Source organism: Myotis daubentonii, chromosome 13 (genome assembly GCF_963259705.1).
Source record: "Myotis daubentonii chromosome 13, mMyoDau2.1, whole genome shotgun sequence".
Lineage (NCBI taxonomy): Eukaryota > Metazoa > Chordata > Mammalia > Chiroptera > Vespertilionidae > Myotis > Myotis daubentonii.
The window spans coordinates 60,332,359-60,352,358 of record NC_081852.1 but is presented as its reverse complement, the minus strand read 5'-3'; the positions used below and the strand labels follow the sequence as shown (position 1 = coordinate 60,352,358).

Sequence of the window (20,000 nt, the reverse complement as noted above, 5' to 3'; positions counted from 1 at the left end):
CGGACCGAGGCTGGCGGCAGGGCACATCGGGCAGCGCCTTGCAGGCCTCGGTTCTTGCCGGGGGATCTCGGGTTTGGGTTCGGCTGGAGCTCACCCTCAGAAATAAAACCTCTCCGTGAACTGCTCTGCATTTGAAAAACACGCCTCCACAGCTGCCATGACCCTGGCAGTGGCTCGCTGACGGCCGTGGCCCGCGTGCTCACACATGTAAACGGAGCCTGATGACACTGTAAGTTCCCGCTGAGCATGGAAAAGGTAACGTCGAAAGGGTGCATTGTGTCCCTAAAGCTCAGAGGTGGTCAAGACGGGGTGGGCTGTGAAACAGGCCTAATGCTACGGCTGCACTGTTCACTGGGCGTTTTCAACTCTGCCCTGAAAGCCAGAGATGGCTTCTGAAGGGAGAAGACAAAATGATATCAAAGGAGAGGGAGCATGATAAGCCTGACTTATCTTTAATGTCGTACATCAAAATGCAACGCCTGTGATACGCGGTGTGCGCCTAAACAAGGCGGCGGCTTTCGTCTTCGCGGAATTTAAACGGAAAGTCCCCCTAGATATGAATGTGCGGACTTCATTTGTTAGCCTGCTAAGTCGGGGACTTATAACAAAAGCTTTGTAAACAAAAGATTAACCTGAATCGAGCTTTAGAAAATGAAAGGAAAACAAGAGCCGAGTAATCACAGATCGGACCGGGGCTGCCGCGATTGAGATCAGCGCCGGCCACTGGAGCGGAAAATGTTTAATTGAACTATTTCATTACGCGCAAGTTTATGTCCCCCTCGCAGAATCCAAAATATTGGTACCAGAGAAGCCCTTCCCTTCCTCCCTCAAGATCTCGGCCCTGCGCCCAAGAGACATCAAGCTGCCCGCACCCTCCGCCGGCCTCTCAGCCGGGCCTGGCGCCTGCGGGCCTGGTCGTGGCCGCAGGGCTTGGGGCGTCCAGCAGCCCCCATCCCGGAGCACCTGCTGCCCCCAAATCCGAACCAGCTCGGCGGCGCCCCCTGACCTTCTACTCACCTTGGGTAACCTTTCGGGATCGCCCGGATGTCTCGGGATCACCTTCTGCAACCGTTGAAAACCGTAATCTATGGTCGGCTCGTTAAGGGCTGTAACAGGACAGAGAGGCAGTCGGGTTAGTGGCTTTCACGTCATCCGTTCCTCGCGTATTGCACGCGCACTCACGGCTGTGCGGGTCTCCCTTTCTGATGCTCTGGGGTGGAGCGAGCACCCCCGAATGCTCCTTCTCTCTCAAGGAGTGGGCTTCCCCCCTTTCCTTTGCACGTAAAGGCAATGATTATTTCTAATCTATAATTAGACTGGAGGAAAGGCAAAGGGTGACTCCATATATTGTAGAAATGGCGGGGCCGTCAGGAAGTTGCAGGTCTCGGGGCCGGGGACAGCCATCAGCACCGTCAGGATCACTGTCTGCGGCGTGCGGTGCTTCCACCCCGGCCAGGGATTTATGGGGAGCTGGCAATGATGACATATGTCCGGCTATTGCTGGCTTCAGATTTATCCCTGTGGTCCTTTTCTGTCTAGCATATTGCCAGAGCACAAACCAGGCAGGGGGACCACTTACTCTTGCAAAGCTTTAATAATCTGCGAACGGCTGACGACCAGCTGATGTAGAGCGCCATCGTTCCACCAGCCTCCCGAAAATTGCCGGCCACAAATAGTAATTAATCTTTTTATCCCTCAAATTGTAATTTTGACTATGAACTGTGCGGGGCCATAAATCAGCGGCCCGCGCGCCGCGTACAGTGCATGAATCACGGCCGGGACCCCGTCCGACGGCTCGCTCTGTGTTTAACAAGCTTTATAAGGAGTCATTGGGCTTTGTTATGGCTCTGCCTGACTCCAACCGGCTCGGAGCCCGCGGGCCCGGGGACGCGGTGAAGATGGAAATACTTATTAGAGTACATTACTTCCCGATGTAGATAGCGTTTTCCGTGGAGTCACGCCAGGGGTGCGTGGCGCGACATAAATCACCGAGTTTTCCGAGACTAATAAGACCGGCCGCCACCGACGCGTCACGCGGCCCGCCGTTTGGGCCGTCGCTCGCTAGTCAGCACGTCATCTGACGATTGCCACCACCCCACGCGGCGGGTCTGCCAGCTACGCGCTGGAGGAAGGAGGGGAGAGGCCGCCTCTGAAAAGGGCTCCCCGAAATAACTGGCCCCCCTTGCCCTCCGGCGCTCGGGCTGGCGCGCGGACACCCACGCGGGCCTGGCCAGCGGCACCGGAAGCCGCGGGGGGCGCTCAATAAGCGGCCCGCACGCTGAGGCCGCGATACGGTTTGACATTCCATCACCCATCCCGGAGACAAAGGTCCGCACAGGAATGTGAAGTAAGACATTTTCTTGTTAATAAAGCATTGATCCGACATATTGATTTTACATGACATGGCTTTTGCTGCGATTTCGCCCTTTTTCCCTTTGCAAATCGCACAGCTCTTCCCAGTGCCCGGGCACGGGTGACACGGCGGAATTTCTAACTCCCTGTGATGTAAATTCTATACGTGCAAAACCACTTCATAATCAAACCATTAATCATCAGAAGCTGTCAGCAGTGACTTGGGGGACAATTTGTCATGTCTCTGCCGGGCCGGGACACGGGCGTCGGGCGGGAGTGTGGCGTGGGCCGCCGGGCGGATGGGCCTCACCCCGCGACTGGCCCAGACAGGAGGAGATAAAGTATTACGTTTCTTGATTAGGGAACAAAAAAGGTGGCCCACTGTGCGTTTCCCTCGTGTCAGGGCTGCTTCTCTCCCCCAGCTAATCACCATGACTGTTTGACTTAATGAATCGGCCTGATGAAAGGTGATCAGAAAAGATAGATGGGCGGCCGCTATTGATTTCATGCAAATGCGCTGACAGGTGATAGACGCTTTAATGCGAGCTTTCAGAAGCCTTATGACTTGGAATAACCACACACTCTCATTCCGGGAGGACACTGCCCAGTGTTTCAGTTCAAGGGACGCTGTTCTCCTCGCACCAACATTTCAAAGCAGGATAAACAGGAGGGCCCCTGGCACCCCTTGCTTCAGCCCAGAGAGCGTTGACATCTCACAGGCACCGCCCAGAGGGAGCGGGGCACCCGGGTGGGCTGCTGGGAAGATGACGTCATTGAACCCCGCGGCCTCTGCCACACCGGGTGGGGGCGGGGAGGCTGTGTGAGCAGCTTGGCTGCGGGAAGCCCCAGGACTTTACATGGGAGGGTTAGAAAAAATTGCCCTGTCTTGGAACTGCAGAAGTGACACACATCCTGGCTCCGGGGGGTGCTGGATCACTGAGTTGGGGGGGGGGGTCCAAGCCGCCCCAAGAGCAGCACAGCCCACTGACCACCTTCCGAGGACCGCACAGAACCCACCGCCCCGCACCCGGGGGCGCCGCCGAGATCTCTCCGGCAAATTCTCCAGCGGGAGGAGAAAAGCCGAAGACCCTTCGCACACATCTCATAAATCCTCGGCCCGTGGCGTTTACAAGGCGAGGCCCAGCCGGGCAGGGCAAGGCTCTGGCACGTCCAGTCGCCGAGCCCCGAGCCAGGCCAATCAATACCACTTTCCTGTTTTAGAACTGGGTAATTATGAGGGGGAGAGATTGCCTGACCTTTCACCTGCACTGCATTACTTTGCTGATATTAAGATAAATTGCCTGATTTTGGGTAAACATATGCTGCAATTCAGACTGTCAGCACTGGTTTGCTCAGGGATAATTTGTATTGATCTCCCCGCTTCTTCCCAATTCTGCTTACTGACCTCGTGGATAATTAGAGAAGGAGCCGTGGGTGAGCTCAAGGCGGGGAGGAGGAAGAAATATGAAGAAGAATAAAGCAAATTTGTTTTATGTTAATATTAGGAGGTCCTCCTCCCGCCCTCACATCTGTCAGCATCAGGAGAGCCGTAAATTAATGTACTTGGGTCCTGAGCAATTTATTCCAAGGAATTATTTAGCAGCGTGCTTCGTCCTGAACATGTGTCGCTGGTTAAATTAATTTAAACTCTGCCTTAAACACAACAAACACAAATGTCATTTTCTGCTGGAGAAAAAAAAAACAACAACAACCAGAAGACATTTCTCAAAATGTACGATAAGCTTCCAGCTTTTCGGCATGGGTGTCCACATTCGTGCATCCGAGCCAATGAGCTTCCTAATAAACTCCCCCCTAAGTAATTAGTGCCCATGATTTGTTCTGAATTCAAGTCTTGCTATGAGGGACTGCTGCGTATAAAAGATGAATGTGGCACCAAATTATATCATTTAAGATGTGTCAGATTATAAGGCTGTTGTATCAAAAGTCATAAAACAAATCTCCCCTGTGAAATATCTCTTTATTAACCGTGCCATAAGATATTAACATTCCTCATTTAGTGGAGAGCCTTTTATCTGTGTTTCAGATACATTATTCGCCCTTTCAGAGATAAACTGTATTAATATCCATTTGAGTAGGCTACCGCGGCCTAATGCATAGTAATTTTTGTTGGAGAGCTTTTATTTTAGAATAAGAAAATTACACAGCAATAAAACCTGAATGAATCAGAAGCCAGAATAGCCGGGAATCACATTCACTGCCAAATGGGGCCGGCTCTCAGGCAGCCTGCGAGGCCAGATATCCGGCTATCACAGGCAGGCCAGCCTCCAGGGCCGGTCACACAGATGCAGCCTGACACGGCCACAGAGACCCACCGATTCCCGTGCCGAGACCGCCTCCCGCTCAGGAGGTTCGTGCTTAAAGACATCTGACTGTATTGGAGGAAATCTCGTTCCTTTGCATGCATTAACGTCGTAACAGAAGCAGCACCCTAAATATTTAAGTCATGCCCGTGTGCTGGGGATTAATCCTACCGCAGCGGATAAAATGTGAACAGTCTGTGATGTCAGTTCACCTTGGGACCTCCAGGCTCTGAGTGCAGCTGCAGCCGGTATGCCCGCTGCCCTGAGAAACCTACCAACGGCCCGGCCCCCCCGTCCGCCCGGCCCCCCGTCCGCGCAACACCGTTCCTGGTGACAGCCATAGCTTCCGTTTTTGTTTTGATGCCCGGCCCTGCCATCTGAGTTCGTTTGACACTCCAAAATGTAGATAATGATTTTATCAGACTCGAATGTCCAGTTCCAAGAACAGAGAAATCTGATTCAATTAAGCAAGGGGCATGTTGGGGGCCTCCGGGTGGATAACATGGAAACAACACCTCCGATTGGAAAACACGTATGTTTGGGGCCAGCGAGTGTTTTCTACAAGGAGCAACTCTCCTGGAAGGGAAATGGCCAAACGAACAGTCTTCAATCCAGTCCACTCACCGCCGTTCATGAAGCCGCTACTACACGCTGGGGCTCCGTGTGGGAAACCCGCCCCCCAGGGGCCCTGCTGCTGCTGCTGCTGCTGTAGCATCAGTGGGCTGCCCGCCCAGGATGCCGGGTCTCCGCCCGAACCCAGGCCAGCGGGTGCTCTGCCCACAGTGGGGCCTGGATTCCAGCAGGAAGGAGGGATCACGGTTGCAAAGCTGAGTTGTGACGGCAACCTCCCGACCAGGCCTGCCTGGGGACCTGGAGCGCAGCCCAGCGGTGAGCCGTGCCACCCACTAAGTGCTCCTGAGTAATTGCTGCCACAGCCACAGTTGTGTCTTTAAACAGCGCCATTCCCCGGGCAAGGGGGGGGGGTGTGCTGGCAGGTAGAGAACCAGTGTTCCCAGCGCCGCCTGCCCTGGCTCCAACCAGCCAGCGGGAGCTACGAGGAGTTTTCGGCTTCACAGGAGTTTTCCTTCTGCCTGGAACCCTGACTACAACAATAAAAACAGGAAGGCATTCATTTGCTGCATCCCAGCTGCTGGTTGCTGCTATTAAACGAGTTCCCGTTTCATTGCAATAATGATCATCTTCCTGTAAGTTCCCAATCATGCATTTGTCATAATGCAGTCATTTTCTAGCTCCAAACAGACCCTCATAATGAGGCCGTTTTTCACATTAGCAGCATAACTACATAATCAGAACATCTGCAGGTCTGTTACCGAGGGACAAGGACGCGCGTCAATTACGGCGACGGGGATTGTTAAATAAGATATAGTGTGTTTTCCGAACAGGGGACCCAGGCCCTGCCCCAGCAGACTGCACGCCTTCCGTGTGCCTGAATGAACACAGGTTGTAATGTGTAAAAATTAAATAAAGTAAAATTAAATTGCTCAATACAAAGACATCCCTCTAGAGGGTGTTAGTGATTTCAGTGACAAAGTGCTATTTGCTGACAAGTAGTTTACACATTAACCAGCTGAATCCGAGGGGGGAAAATGCCAATAGCAATTATATCACCTTGAGGTTATTAAATGTCCCACTGATAAGTAACTAGGTGAACTTGACCAGGTGATAAAGACTGCTGTGAGCAAATGATCGCACGGTGAAGAATGTTTCTCTGTCCCGCTGGCTTCTCCAGGTAGCTTTTCTTTCAAAAATGACTGTATAAAAAAAGTGGCATTAAAAATGTGTGGCCACCGAAGACGAAAGTGGTGTCTGGCTCCCCCTGAATGCCTCACCCCGCCAGAGCCCCTCCATCACTCCGCGGCAGAAACCCTACACAAAGTCTGCAAAGGCCTGCTTTTTTCCTCCTTTTTTTCGGCTTTAAAATGATGCTAAGTTCTCCACTTTATCATCAACTGTCTCCTCCAAGTGCATTTCATCTATAAGAAATTCAGATGCTCGGGAAATTAAAATTTCAAAGATCTGCTGCAAAAAAAAAATCAATGGGGCGAGATCAATGCTCATAGAAATTTCATGAACTTTGAACTGATCCGGGCATGATGATGAGAGGTGGTTGGAGTTTCAGGCGGCTGACGGCTCCTGGCGCGGATGAAACGCGGTCAGGGCAGCCGAGAGGAGGGCCGCATTTTAGATGGGTTTCTGCTTTCATATTTTGTCCGACAAAAAAATTAATTTTTAGTCTATTTCAGTAACAAGCAAAAGTGGGGGGGGGATCTGCCTTCCCGACGCGACCTGTAATACCCCCACTTCTTAAGAGCACCTAATGCTTTGCACATTAACGCAGCCACGAAATGAAATCGGTTCCCTTTGCAGCCGATTGCAGGTGCAAATTAATATTGTAAAATGAAGATCAATACATGGACAGGGCCAAATCAATAGTGGCTAAATTATTGCTGCATTTTCCTCCTCATTCAAGATGAGTTGTGTTTTCCTCTCAAAGTCAATACTTTGCAGCTTTTCTCATTAATTTCTCAATAAATTTGGCAATGAATTTCAATCACAGCACCCGGCAGGGCGAGCCAGGCACCGTGGCACGCCTGGGAACACAAAGGCCAGCGATTCTGCATCGCCTGCCAGGAGGTGCTGCCCCCAGCAGCCAGCCTGCTCCCGGGGCCTGGCCCGGGGCAGCGGGCCACCCCTGGAAACCAACCAGAAGTCTCAGGGTGCCCCTTCTTCGACACCAAGCGGCTTACCCTAGGTTGCCCTCATCAAACTGACGTGGCTTTTCCAGCGCCCCAGCGTGGGGTGGCTCACCCGCCCGGGGTCGGCCTCTGATCCTCACTGCGGTTGCCCCAGACGGCCCTCCAACCCGCTAACCAAAGGGCGCTGTCCGCAACCAAGACTTGTAAGGACGGGCAAGCGCCTCGCTTGACTTCTAATTGGAGGACGGGCACCCCTCGCCGCTCGCATGGGGAACACGGTTCCACATTCACACAGACGGCCCCACTGGCCGTGTGGTGCGTGTGGTGTGCACAGGGCCCCGCGGCCACTCGCCGACACCAGGCAGTGGACGGCGGCACTGTGATGTGACACCTAGTGCAGAAAAGGGGACAGCTCACCCCCCTTGCTCCCAAAACACCCTGGCTGACAGCTGCTGGGTTGCACCGAAACAATTCTGTTCATTTCCTCCGTGAACGCACGGGATTGTGGCTTTTAGAGTCCTGTTGAGTAGCCCCTACCTCAGGCCTGGCCGGTGGGCACTAAGCCGCCTTAGTCTGCCCCGGGGACAACTCCCCACAGTGCGGCCCTGAGGTAGGGACGTGGCTGGGCCACCCCATGAGCCCTCACATCCCCCCTCAACGCTGTTCTAGCAAATATTACCACTCCCCATGGACAGAAGGGCTGTGAACAAGGCAAAGGAGAAGCCAGAGAAGAAATCAAGGCCAGACGCCCCGCGCGGGGTCCCTTTTCTCTAAGAAATAGTCAAGTGTCTGGTGTCATCCACCCTCTTAGAGATACTGGGAGAGGGGACTTAAAACCCAGAGGGCAATGCTCTGTGGAGGACCATCGGGCAACAGATTTGCACACATCACACGAGTGTAAAAACCTCCACTAGAAGGTGAGCTGGAAAATGAGCTACGAAAGCTCGTCCCTCCCCAGACCAGGTGTCCCTGACCCAGAACGGCCTGTGTTCCCGAAGCCGCCAGCCCCCCACGGCGCTTCCCAGGCCACCTAGTCTCTTGTTCAGGGTCCGTCCTCCTCCTTGATGGTGGGGCCATCACCCTGTGTCATGGCACCTGCCCTACTCAGTGCAGAGCACACAGTAGGTGCACAAAATAATGAGTCACAATGGGGGGCTTCCTGAGGATACAGGATACAAGGTGAAGGTATCAAAATGGTGATTTCGAGAAGCCGAAGTGAGCGTAATGTTTCTCATATGTCTACACAAAAACCTGGTCACAAATACCTCAGAGCAGCATGACTGGTGATACCCAAGTGCCCGTCATTGATGACTGGGTAACAGGATGGTTCCATCCTACGCTGGGATACTACGCAGCCGCGCTCAGGGAGGAAGCCCTGGTCCACACTGCAACACGGGGGAGCCTTGAAACTGCCACAAAGGACCATCTACTGCACAGATGTCCAGGAGGGGCCAATGCACAGAGACAGGAAGTAGATGGGCGGCCGCCTGGGTGGGGGAGGGAGCAGGAGGAGCGGCTGACTGCTGAGGGGTACGGAGTTCCTCCCTGGGTGTTGAGAATGTTCTTCGGTAGATTAGTGGCTGCACAACTCTGTGAATCGACTAACAACCGTGCACACTTTGAATGGGTGGGTGTTTTGTTCTGTGACCTATACCCGAATAAAAAACCCCATTTTACGTGAACGTGACCTCTCTATATGGCTTAGCCTCTGTGTTCACCTCCCGCTTTCTCGGCTGAATAAAGAAAAGGAATGTTCTCGGAGCGGTAAAGACCTCGCCCAGACAACGTAAACACTGGGATCCCCAAACCACCGTCCTTGCGCCCAGAATTCTGGGTCATGTGTCTCACGTTCAACAGCCCTATTTTCACACCAGGGACCCTGAAATCCCAAACGTGTGGGGAAGGGAAGGCCCCTGTGGGGGCGCCCGAGCTCCTCCCCCCCCCCATGGCAGCCCTGCCTACAGCCGCCTGACCGGCCCCCCGACTCCTCCTGCTCCCTGCACACGGCCCCCCCAGAGGACCCCCCAGAAAATCTCAGGGAGCCTCAGCTGTCCCTCTGCTCAAAGAACCCCACCCCATTCATGACTTTTATTAACATCTCTCCACCTGCTCTGTCCGTGGCTGTACACGTGGCTGAGCAGCAGACACCTCAGTGAGCCCCGAGCCCGGCTGTGGGGGAGGCCCCGCCGCTTCCCCACCCCCCAGCACCAACAGCACCTCCCTCTCTGGGCCACCTGCCCGCCCACCTGGCCCAGGTGGCATCCGGCAGACACTGAGCGGCAGGAACCCAGTCCTGGTGACTGTGACCTTCAATGTCACATCCTCCGACACCACGCTGGCCACAGCGATGAATGTCAGCTCGTGTTTCCCGAGCACAGGACAAGGAAGTGACGTGGACAGTCACGGAGTCGGGGTCAGCGAGGACGAGAGGCAGGGCGTGGGGACGGCATCTGGGCGCAGGCGTCCGGGACGCAGTCGCTGGGACTGTGACCACAGAAGGAGCGTGTGAGCTCCCCATGGGCGGGACAGCACCTCACACGTGGGCATGGTATTGAAGCAAGTCACTTTTTGAAGTAACCTCTGCTTTAACTGACCACAAACACACGAGGCAAATTGAGAGTCTGGGACACTGTCGCCTGAGGCCCAGCATGTTGTGGAGCGAACACTAGGCCACCCCGTGGTGGCCGCCCTTCAGCCACAGTAACACCAGGAGCCCCCCGCCCCCCGTGCAGGTGCCTGCTCACCAGCCCGGCGCCAGCAGGCCCCTCAGGGGTGCCTGGGAGGTGTCTGTACCAGGGACGTGCTCATCAGAAAACACCCAGTTGGTCTTCAAAACCAGGGGGAGTGGTTATCGCAGCTAACACACCTGCTCATCCCCAGCGCCAGGCGCGTGGTCCAGGAGACAGGAGGAGTGCAGCACGGGGTGCCTGGGCAGGGGGGCGAGGGGGTGCCTGGGCAGGGGGGCGAGGGGGGTGCCTGGTCTGGGGGGGGTGCCTGGGCTGGGGGGGTGCCTGGGCAGGGTGATGTGGGGTGTGCCTGGGCAGGGGGGCGAGGGGGTGCCTGTGCTGGGGGGCAAGGGGGGGTGCCTGGTCTGGGGGGTGGGGGTGTGCCAGGGCAGGGCGGTGAGGGGGGTGCCTGGGCTGGGGGGCGAGGGGGGTGCCTGGGCTGGGGGGTGGGAGTGTGCCTGGGCAGGGGGGTGAGGGGGAGGTCCCAGGGCAGGGCAGTGAGGGGGGTGCCCGGGCAGGGCCTTCCTTGGAAGGAAAAGGGTGAAAAGATGGAGAAGGCCTCTGGCAGAACCCCCCACATCTAACACCTCAGTGCCTGACTCCCCATCTTCACTGGTCATCTGATGCGGGGGGAGGGGAGCACCCCACGGGGGGACCCCCTTGCCAGGCAATGGGATTGTGGCGTGTGGAGGGCAGGGCATGAGGAGGGCGGCGTCTGGAAGGGAGAAGAGGACCACCGACCCACCGCCAGGCCTGCCTGAGGGAACTTCCTCCAAACAGCCTGGGCCCGCGTGTGCCGAGCCCTGCCCTGCCCGCCGTAGAGGCGGAAGCGGCTGTGTTAGCATCTGACACGCTCTCCAGCCAGCCACCCAGAGCGCGTGCCGTCCTCACGCACACGCTCAGGGCCCTGGACCCGAGTCACGCACACGCTCAGGGCCCCGGACCCGAGTCACGCACACGCTCAGGGACCCGGGACCTGAGTCACGCACACGCTCAGGTCCCCGGACCCGAGTCACGCACACGCTCAGGTCCCCGGACCCGAGTCACGCACACGCTCAGGGCCCCGGGACCCGAGTCACGCACACGCTCAGGTCCCCGGACCCGAGTCACGCACACGCTCAGGGCCCCGGGACCCGAGTCACGCGCACGCTCAGGTCCCCCGGACCCGAGTCACGCGCACGCTCAGGTCCCCGGACCCGAGTCACGCGCACGCTCTGGTCCCCGGACCCGAGTCACGCACACGCTCTGGTCCCCCTGACCCGAGTCACGCGCACGCTCTGGTCCCCCTGACCCGAGTCACGCGCACGCTCAGGTCCCCGGACCCGAGTCACGCGCACGCTCAGGTCCCCTGACCCGAGTCACGCGCACGCTCAGAGTCCCGGGACCCGAGTCACGCGCACACTCAGGTCCCCCGGGCCCGAGTCACGCGCACGCTCAGGTCCCCTGACCCGAGTAACGCGCACGCTCAGAGTCCCGGGACCCGAGTCACGCACACGCTCAGGTCCCCCGGGCCCGAGTCACGCACACGCTCGCATGTTGACAGCATGGAAACTCGGGCCCACGTCACAGACAGTGCGCACTAACAGCCTTCCATGCTCAGAAAGTTCGGGTTTTGCATTTTCTACAGCTGACTCGGAGGAAGATGGTTCTAATAGACTTTTCCTCGGCCTGAGCTCTGGGGCTCTCGGCCGGGAGCAGATGAGTGGGGACAGGTCCACGACCTCCAGCGTCAAGGTTTCGGGGGCGAGCGCGAGGCCCCACCTCCGGGGACAGCCACCGCGTGCACTTCCAGCCGCGGCCTGTCCGTCCACACGTCCGGCCATGGAGCGGCGGCCGGTTCTCGGGACGGGCCAGGCAGCAGGAAACAACGCGCGCTGTCCCGTTCCTGTTCCGTCTGCGAGGGCCACAGACGTCCACTTGCTGCTTGTCCGCAGGGCCACACGCTGTGTCGGGGTCCCTGGGACACGGGCTCTGGGTCCTCATGGGCGAGCTGAGGGGCACTCTCTCCGTCGTTTTTGCACCCCGTCATCTCGGCGTTACTCAGCACTCAGGTTGGTCAGTCACCTGGCTGGGCTTCCAAACGTCACTGGTTCGCTGCCCGCCATCCCCATCTCCCCGGGCCCTTCCCACGCTGATCTCAGAAGTGCCACCTGCACCTCACCAACCCAAACGTGGCTCCAACCCACAGGGGAGCCCGTCCTCAAGCCTCCCCACCCCGCGCCTCCTGGGCGGCGGGCAGCGAGGCGGGACCCTGCCCACCGGGCCTGGCCCAGCGGCTGAGGGCCAGGCCGCCTCCCCGCCCGCCGCCTCCCCACAGCTGCCCGATGACCCTTTTGTCCTTTGGGGAAGATGAATGGCTGTCTCCGCGGAGCTGCGTTCTGTCAGGTTGGGTGCCGGAGCGTCGATACCTTCACCTTGACACGGAAACTTGGTGATTTATCCCTCGGTGTCTCCTCCGGGGTGAGCGCGGCCCGGAGGGTGCAGCCAATCGGGGCGCGGGGGGCCGACTTTGGTCACAGCCACTTGGAAAGCAACCACAGCCCCTCTGATGACAGACAAATGTGTCTTGTTAGCGACTGCCCAAAAGCGCTTGACTTGTACTAATAACAGAAAGGCCATGCTGGTCACCGAGGGTCCAAAGACGAAGCACCCTGTCACCAGCCTGGTTGGGAAATTAGCAAATAATGTTCTTTTCCTTGATAAATGGGTGACAGCTCCCTCTCACCAATCATTTTTAACATTTTGATGCGTGCCTGCGATCCCACTGGAGGAGCAGAAAAGTTTACTGGCCTCAATTTTCAGATGATGAATGGAACTCTCTAAGTGTGCGATTTCTGTATGAGGTATAGTTCATTTTAAGCAATTCTAGTAAATGGGTGTCACTGATTAGGACAAATCGTCTACTTGTGCAATAGCACACGCAGTGGGCCTCATTCTCCCGCCTCCGTGGAGACGGGGAGCGAGGGCACGGCCGTGACCCCGGCAGCCAGGGAGTCTGTCCGTCCAGCACCCACTCAGCACCCTCGCAGACGACCTGATGGCCATCCCGGCCGTCTTGTCTGCGCCGTGTCGCCCGATGCGCAGGTGGGCCCTCTCCCTGCCCTGCGGCCCTCGGGAGCCTGGAATGACCCCCACGCGGCCCTCCCATCCCCGTCGCTGGGGAAGACTCGCCATCTACCACCATCGGGGGAGCAAGTGACAAGAGCAAAGGTAGGGGCTGCTGGGAGGAGAGGCCGCGTTGTCACGTTCTGCAGTATCTGGGTCACCGTCCCAGCCCCCCAATTGTGGGCCGTATTAGAGGGGGGCTGAGTGGAAAAGGCATGGGCCAGCCTATCCTGCCACATAACGCACCACATACAAAAGCCAGGGTGTCGGCCCTGCAGGGAGCGAGGACTTCCCCCGGCCCCCTCCCACAGCCCGCGGCAACCATGAGCCAGTGAGGCTGCCGAGAGGGCTGGGCAGGGGCCCGCCAGCACCACTGGGCCTCATGGGCCGGGACAGATGGGGGCGCCCAGGAGTAACCGACTGAATTGGCTGGAAGTGTCCCCAACTCCAGGACCCACGTTTAAAATACCTGTTTCCCCACCGTGTCCCCAGAGGGGGTTGGGAATGTGGCCTGACCCCAGGTTTCACCGAAGGGAGGCTTAGCCCGGGTGGGGCACAGAGTATCTGGTCTCGGGCGGCAGTTGGCTGGCTGCTGTGGGGAGGCAGCCATTTGTTTGCAGGGCGCTGGCCGGGCGACAGCTCCTGGCTGGCCGTGGTCGCGGGCGCTATTGACTGCAGTGCGTCCCCCGCTGTTGACAGAATCGCATCTCAGTGCGCACAAAGATCTTCAAGACACTTCAGACTACAAGCACCCTTCAAGGGGCGAGTGGAGTGGGGGTTAAACGGTGGAGTCCGCCGGGGGCCGCGGCGCGGGCACGGGAAGGAAACTGCCACCCGCGCTGCCGGGACAGCACCCGGGGGCCTGACGTGTCGCCCGTTTAAGGCACAATCTGACTCTTTTAAATCAAAAAAGCAGGAAACGTAAATACTGTATCAGAAAGCACACAAACTGTTAGCAATGACTGGCTGAGGAACGATTTCATACGCTTGCAATCGAATGCACGTCTTGGTGCGGGAAATAATCATGTGTATGTCCCCGTCCAGGAAATAAATTGCAGACAAGCTCCGTCTGTGCCCGCCCTGGACGCGCTTACCAGCGGCCGCCAACGTCTCCCTTCGCGACTGGGCTTGGCCCGCAGCAGACGACGTGTTGATTCCCGGTAATTTGTGATAATTTCTTTAATTGAGCAAAAGAAATCGCTAAAGTGAGAGTGGGTCCGCCAAACATTGGGTCGAAGAGTTCAAGAGCAGGAGCCCCCATGAGTGGCCCTGGCGTCCTGGGGAACCCCCTGGAAGGGACGCCGCCACCCATGAGCTTCACTGCTTCCGTGTGACGGGAACCCGTCCCGCCAAACGGACGCCTCAAGTCACACGCACACTCGTGCACGGACACCCACACCTGGACACGTGTCTGCAAAGGTAGCGTCCACCCTCGCATAGCTTCAGTTCGAAGCAAATTCCGATTTGTCTTCATCAAATAACACCGCAACGCTCCTCTTCTACTTAAAGAAGAATTCTGTGGGCCCTGCCCATCGGATGGGTTTCTCCTGGGGAAGCGAGGGGCGGGAGACGGGTCAGTCTGCCCGGCTAGCGTGCGTGAGCGTCTCAGGTAGGCTGTTCCGGGGCCTCGGTAATTATTATTAAACAAGCAGACGAGACGCGATTAGACAAATATTAAAACAAGCGTGGCACTCAGGTATCAATTTGCACTCTTCACTTTTAAATGCAGCGAATATCTCATTAATTTAATTTTAGGTGCCCGGCGTTTATACTGCATTTTACAGTCTAGAAGGCAATTTACTATTAACTGGCAATTACATACAGAGTGATTGTTAATTCTGCGCCTAAGTGCTAGCCGCTTGGAAATGGCTCCCGCCCTCTCATTTCTGACCTCACAACAGGGGTGAGGCTCGCTGGGAATGCGCGGGCCTGGGAGGGAGGAGCGGACATGTCACTTGTGACTCGTTCTTTTAATTCACCGGCTAATCAACCGAACGGCCACTGCTTCCCCAGGTAACTGTGTCTTTAGTGTAGGCAGCAGGCGAAGGGGCCTGGTGGATGGGCCTGGCCGCCTCCCCTTCCCTGGGCGGGGCCCACGGGGAGCACCACACCCACTCCGGGCTGACGGACCGGGCCTGGGCCTGAGGAACCTGGTGTTTCTCAGATCCCCATAAACAGATCACTTAGGCCTTCCCCCCTGTGGGGGGGGGGGGGCCTCCTCCTGGGCTCAGGTTCCTTATCCGAGGCGGCTGCTGGCGGAAGGCTCACCGCGAGGGTGTCCCGGCAGCCTCTGGGCGGGGGCGCTGATGGGAGCCAGATGCCCAGGGGACGGTGCCCTCCCTGCAGGGGCTGCCCTGAGCCCAGTGCAGAAGGCGGGCTCGGCTTTCAGGGGCGCAGTTCCCAGCGATTATTCTTTGTCCCCATCAATTTCAGGGCAAGCAAGTCAGACAGCAGCTTCCAGGTCAGACAGGCTACGACCCCAGCTCACCTCCGCTCCCTGGGCGTGTAGGCCCGTATCCCTTACACGGCGTTTGAAATGCATATTCCCGTTAATGATTGGGGTGGGGGAGGCCGTAAATTAGCCTCCTGCTAGCAAAGGCCCCGCTTGCTGAATGGCTCCATTGAAGGCCCATCCGTGGGAGAACGCTCGGTGGAGAAAATCCCGAAGCCTTGGGCAGCCGGGCCCCTGCACGTCCAGCCCAACAAGCCCAGTCCGCTTGGAGTGGACACCATGTCCACGGGGGAGTGGAAGACGGGCCACTGGGTGGCTGATGGACCTGACTCAGGGTTAAACCCCTTCCCATGAGGCGGGGGGAGGGAGGCGTAGAACACCCCAGAACTCCCCAAGGAGGTGGCTGGCCAAGGAAGGGGTCCTGGCCAGCTGGAGAGCACAGAGGGTGGCCAAGCCCGGCCGGTGTAGCTCAGCGGTTGAGCATCGACCCAGGAACCAAGAGGCCACTGGTTCGGTTCCGATCGGGCCACATGCCGGGTTGGGGCCTCCATCCCCTGTGGGGGGTGTGCAGGAGGCAGCCAATTGATGATGTTTCTCTCTCATCAATGTTTCTATCTCTCTATCCCTCTCCCTTCCTCTCTCTGTAAAAAATCAATAAAAACATTTTTTTAAATAAAGAGGGTGACAGAGAGAGCTGCTGGGATAGCCACACCCCTCACACTGGCCCCGGAGCAGGCCCTCGCCACGCGACGCCCACTGGCCAGTGACAGGCGGCTCCTCCCAGTGCATTTTCGAGAGGCACCTTTGTTTATGATGCTCAGCCCAGGGCCCTGCTCTCCCCGCTGGGACCAGAGTCCTCAGAAAAGAGTAGCCATCGCTCACAGCCAGCCCGTCTCCCTCTGAAAAGCCCGCAGGTGCAGAAATCTGAATGCCAAGGTCTGGTCGATGCAAGGACCCACTGAGGCCCATGGGGCGGGGGCAGGGCGGACTGAACCCCGAGGGCCCGACAGTCCAATGGAACAAGCGGTCTCGGTCTCGCCACCCATGTCTGTGCAGAGCAGGTCGGTCCTGCCACACACATCCACGCTCCCTTTGGTGCCCCACGGCCACCGAGGAGCAGGTGTCTCGGGCAGACACGTGACATGGCTCCTGAGTGGACAATAAACGCCCCTTCCTTTGAGGGACCCGGGACCCCGACAGAAGTAGTACCGTGCAAACTGTCCACAGGAGGCACCGCTCTCCGGGTACCACTCCACCGTGGGTCGGACACGCCCCTAAGTGCCCCCTGACCCTCACAAACCCGCGGGTGGGGCCGAGCAGAAGTGGCACTCGGGTCGGAGCATGGCGCCAGGTCCCCAGTCAACACCAAGCAGAGCAAAGCGGGCCCCGCTGCCTCCGCAGCCTGAAGTTCACGGCCAGAAACCCAGAGACGCGCGGCCCCCCCGGCCAGCAGTCAGGGAGAGGCACGCGGAGCGTGGGGGCGGGCGGGGCTGCAGCGCACAGGACACGGCTGCAGCGCACAGGACACTGGCCGAGCAGAGGTGCTGAGAGAGGCACCGCCCAGGGAGGCCTCCTGACGCACCCCCCTCCCCGCCCCGGGACCCGCGCCCACAGCCCAGTGTCCTGCTGAAGTGCGGGCATGTGCTCTCCAAGTGCCCAGTGTACAGCCCTCTGCGTGACTGTAAGTTTTCATACACCAGGTGCCCCACAAGCTGCCCCTCCAGCCCTGGGCCTTTCCAAGAGCCAGGAGCACCCCGACCAGGAGGGGCCGGCACACTACCCACAGTTTGTGGCCAATGCACTTGTCCTGGGTTTTGGGCAGCTCTGGACTCACAAGGGGTTGGGGGTGGGGGCCGTGCTGGTCCCCTGGGAGGAAGCGAACCCTGGTGTGGGGCAGGTACCCCCACACACACCCTGACCACATGGAGGGGCTGAGGGGCTCAAAGAGAAGGCACCCTCCCCCATCAAGGACCCCAGGTGTCGCTGGCAGCCCAGGCTGGCCCAGGGTGACCCTGGTCTCCTGGAAAGTGGGCGCTGAAAGCATTTACACTCTGCATGTCACACTCAGTCCTTCCTAAAATCAGGGTGCGTGAGGAACCCCCACTCTCTTCACACTCCAAAGTGGGAGGGACCTCGAGCCCACGTCACCTGCCTGCTGGACAGAGGACAGCCTTCCATCTGGCTGGGAGGCCAGACCTGCCAGGGCGTCCTGCCGCTGGTGACAGCTTGTGGGAGCCCTGAGCCCAGGCTCCCGCTATGGTCTCCCGCCGCCCTCGTACACGTCACGGCCACAACTCTTCAGGGACGAGTCCTTGTCCATGTCACCCTCCCGGGTTTCAGCAGGTACTGCCCATCGTTAAATAGACTTCTCAAAGATGACAGTGTTTGCACTTGGCTAGGACAGAAATGGAGTCCTAACCTGGCTTACACTTACTTATGGCTTCTCTCCACAGCAAGCTCGAAGGAATCCCGTCAACTAAGCAACTTTCCAATAACCAACAGTCACTGCAGAGGCAACCCTTCTGATGGTAGCAGTTTCTCTAAAACCCTTGCAGAAGCAGCGTACGTAAGGCATGTGTGTGACCGGAGCAGAGACCTGGCGTGCGTCGGAGGCCCCTCATTTACAGGGTGTGTGGCCTTGGGCACATGACTGAACCTCTGAGTCTCAGCTTGTGCAAATGAGCAAAGGTGACACCACTTGGGCAGCCGCAGGATGAGAGCTGGGGTGACCTGTTACTGACAACCGCCCCCCTCCCTGCCCCAGCCTGGCTTTCAAGGTGAGAAGGCCGAGGGCCACAGGGAGGGGCCCAAGGTCACATGCCGGGGGGGGGGGGGGGGGGGGCGGCGCATCTGTCCATGGCATCTCTCCAGCTCGGACGGGGACAGACACGGCTGCTGACAAAACCCTGCCCCGGGCCCAGGGCCTCCCCCAGCCTCTGCGCGCAGCGCCCACCTGTGCCGACCTAAGGGGCATCTACCGCTTTGCCACGAACGCCGAGAAGGGGAACTCACCGGTGTAGACAAACCGCCCTGGAGCGCCTTTACAGAACTGCTTGGACTTGTAGGACAGGGTGACCTCGACGACGCCAGGAATGTGCCGCGGCGGGGTCTGGACTCGGATGGCGTGGGGCGTTATCAGCTACAAAAACCACACGGTGAGCAGGCTTTCAGGGCGCTGCTCGTGAGAGGGGACACTCGCCGGTTAGACGTAATTACCAAAATGAGCAAAATTGGACCATCGTCTGGGAGCGCCCCCGCCTAGCTGTCACCGGGGAGGCGGGGCCTCGAGCTCTTTAAGGAAAAGAGATCTGCAAACGGTCCCGGGTTTTCGTTGGCAGGAAAGGCCACAGGGCATCATTCACATGAAAATTGCCACCATATGTCCCCTGAAACCTGCTCCTGGCGAGGCAGGCACTGATTGTTCCAGTGTAGGGGGGACCTCCTACGACAGGGCTGGCACCCCAGGGCTGAGCGGGGGCGTTCTGCACCCACCCACCGGGGAGTGTCAGTGAAAGGGGGATTTGCCACAGGGCGCCTCGTATCTGTGCCGTCACGCCCCCACCCCCCCCACCCCACCCCCGTGGAAAAGCTCCCGCTGAGTGCCCGCGGCGCAGGCTCACCTCGCTCCACACCAGCATCGTCCCGAACACCACCTGTAGGCCGTCAAAGAAGTTGTCCCCGATGATGATCACGGTGGCGCCGCCCGTGGTCCAGCCTTCACTGGGACTGATGGCCTTGATGCACGGAGTGGCTGCTCACACAAGACAGAGAAGGCAGACCTTAGCGCCCGGCCGGCCACGCCGGCCCTCGCCCACCTCGAGTCTCCAGGGCGCAGCAGGAGGGGAGGCGGGCCATGCCTCCGGGCGCCGGGCGAAGGGCGATCATAGATCAGCATGCTGATGTGTTTAAAGCAAACTATTAAATGTTTTATAAAGCAAAGGCCACGCCGCAGAATACGAGGGAGCCAGAAAAAAAAAAATAGCAAATTATGTGTCAGGGCAAATACGACTATTACAAATGATTAAGCCTCGTGCGCACGCGGCGCGCCGATTCATCTGCTCCGCTGTCCGGGTCTGAGCAGAGTCAATCAAAAGGCTGTTGAGGGGCTGGAGGAGCAAGTGCCTGGCATTTCCATTCCTCGGGAGGGCTAATTGGGTTGGGCTTTTCCATCCGCGAACTTTGCCTTTTGGTTCAAAACTTCATTTTCCTCTGTCACTCCACAATTACTACTTTTCACTTTTCATCAGGGAAAAACAATCAAAAGCGCTCTATTAATACTTTTGTCAAAGGTACACGTTTTACATCTAATATTGTTTGTCGACAGGAA

The 20,000-nt window shown here is 57.9% G+C and overlaps 1 protein-coding gene across 21 annotated transcripts in view; it reads right to left on the bottom strand.

The window, feature by feature from the left end:
* The window catches only part of EBF3 (EBF transcription factor 3), a 116,363-nt gene that overhangs the window by 11,375 nt on the left and 84,988 nt on the right, over positions 1–20,000 (bottom strand). For all 21 annotated transcript variants that reach the window (XM_059661704.1, XM_059661693.1, XM_059661703.1 and 18 more), the window contains exons 9-11: positions 19,294–19,424; positions 18,686–18,812; positions 1,018–1,106 (exon numbers count right to left, since the gene is read on the bottom strand). In XM_059661704.1, the coding sequence (XP_059517687.1) occupies positions 1,018–1,106; positions 18,686–18,812; positions 19,294–19,424 (347 nt within the window). The remainder of the gene's footprint in view (positions 1–1,017; positions 1,107–18,685; positions 18,813–19,293; positions 19,425–20,000) is intronic.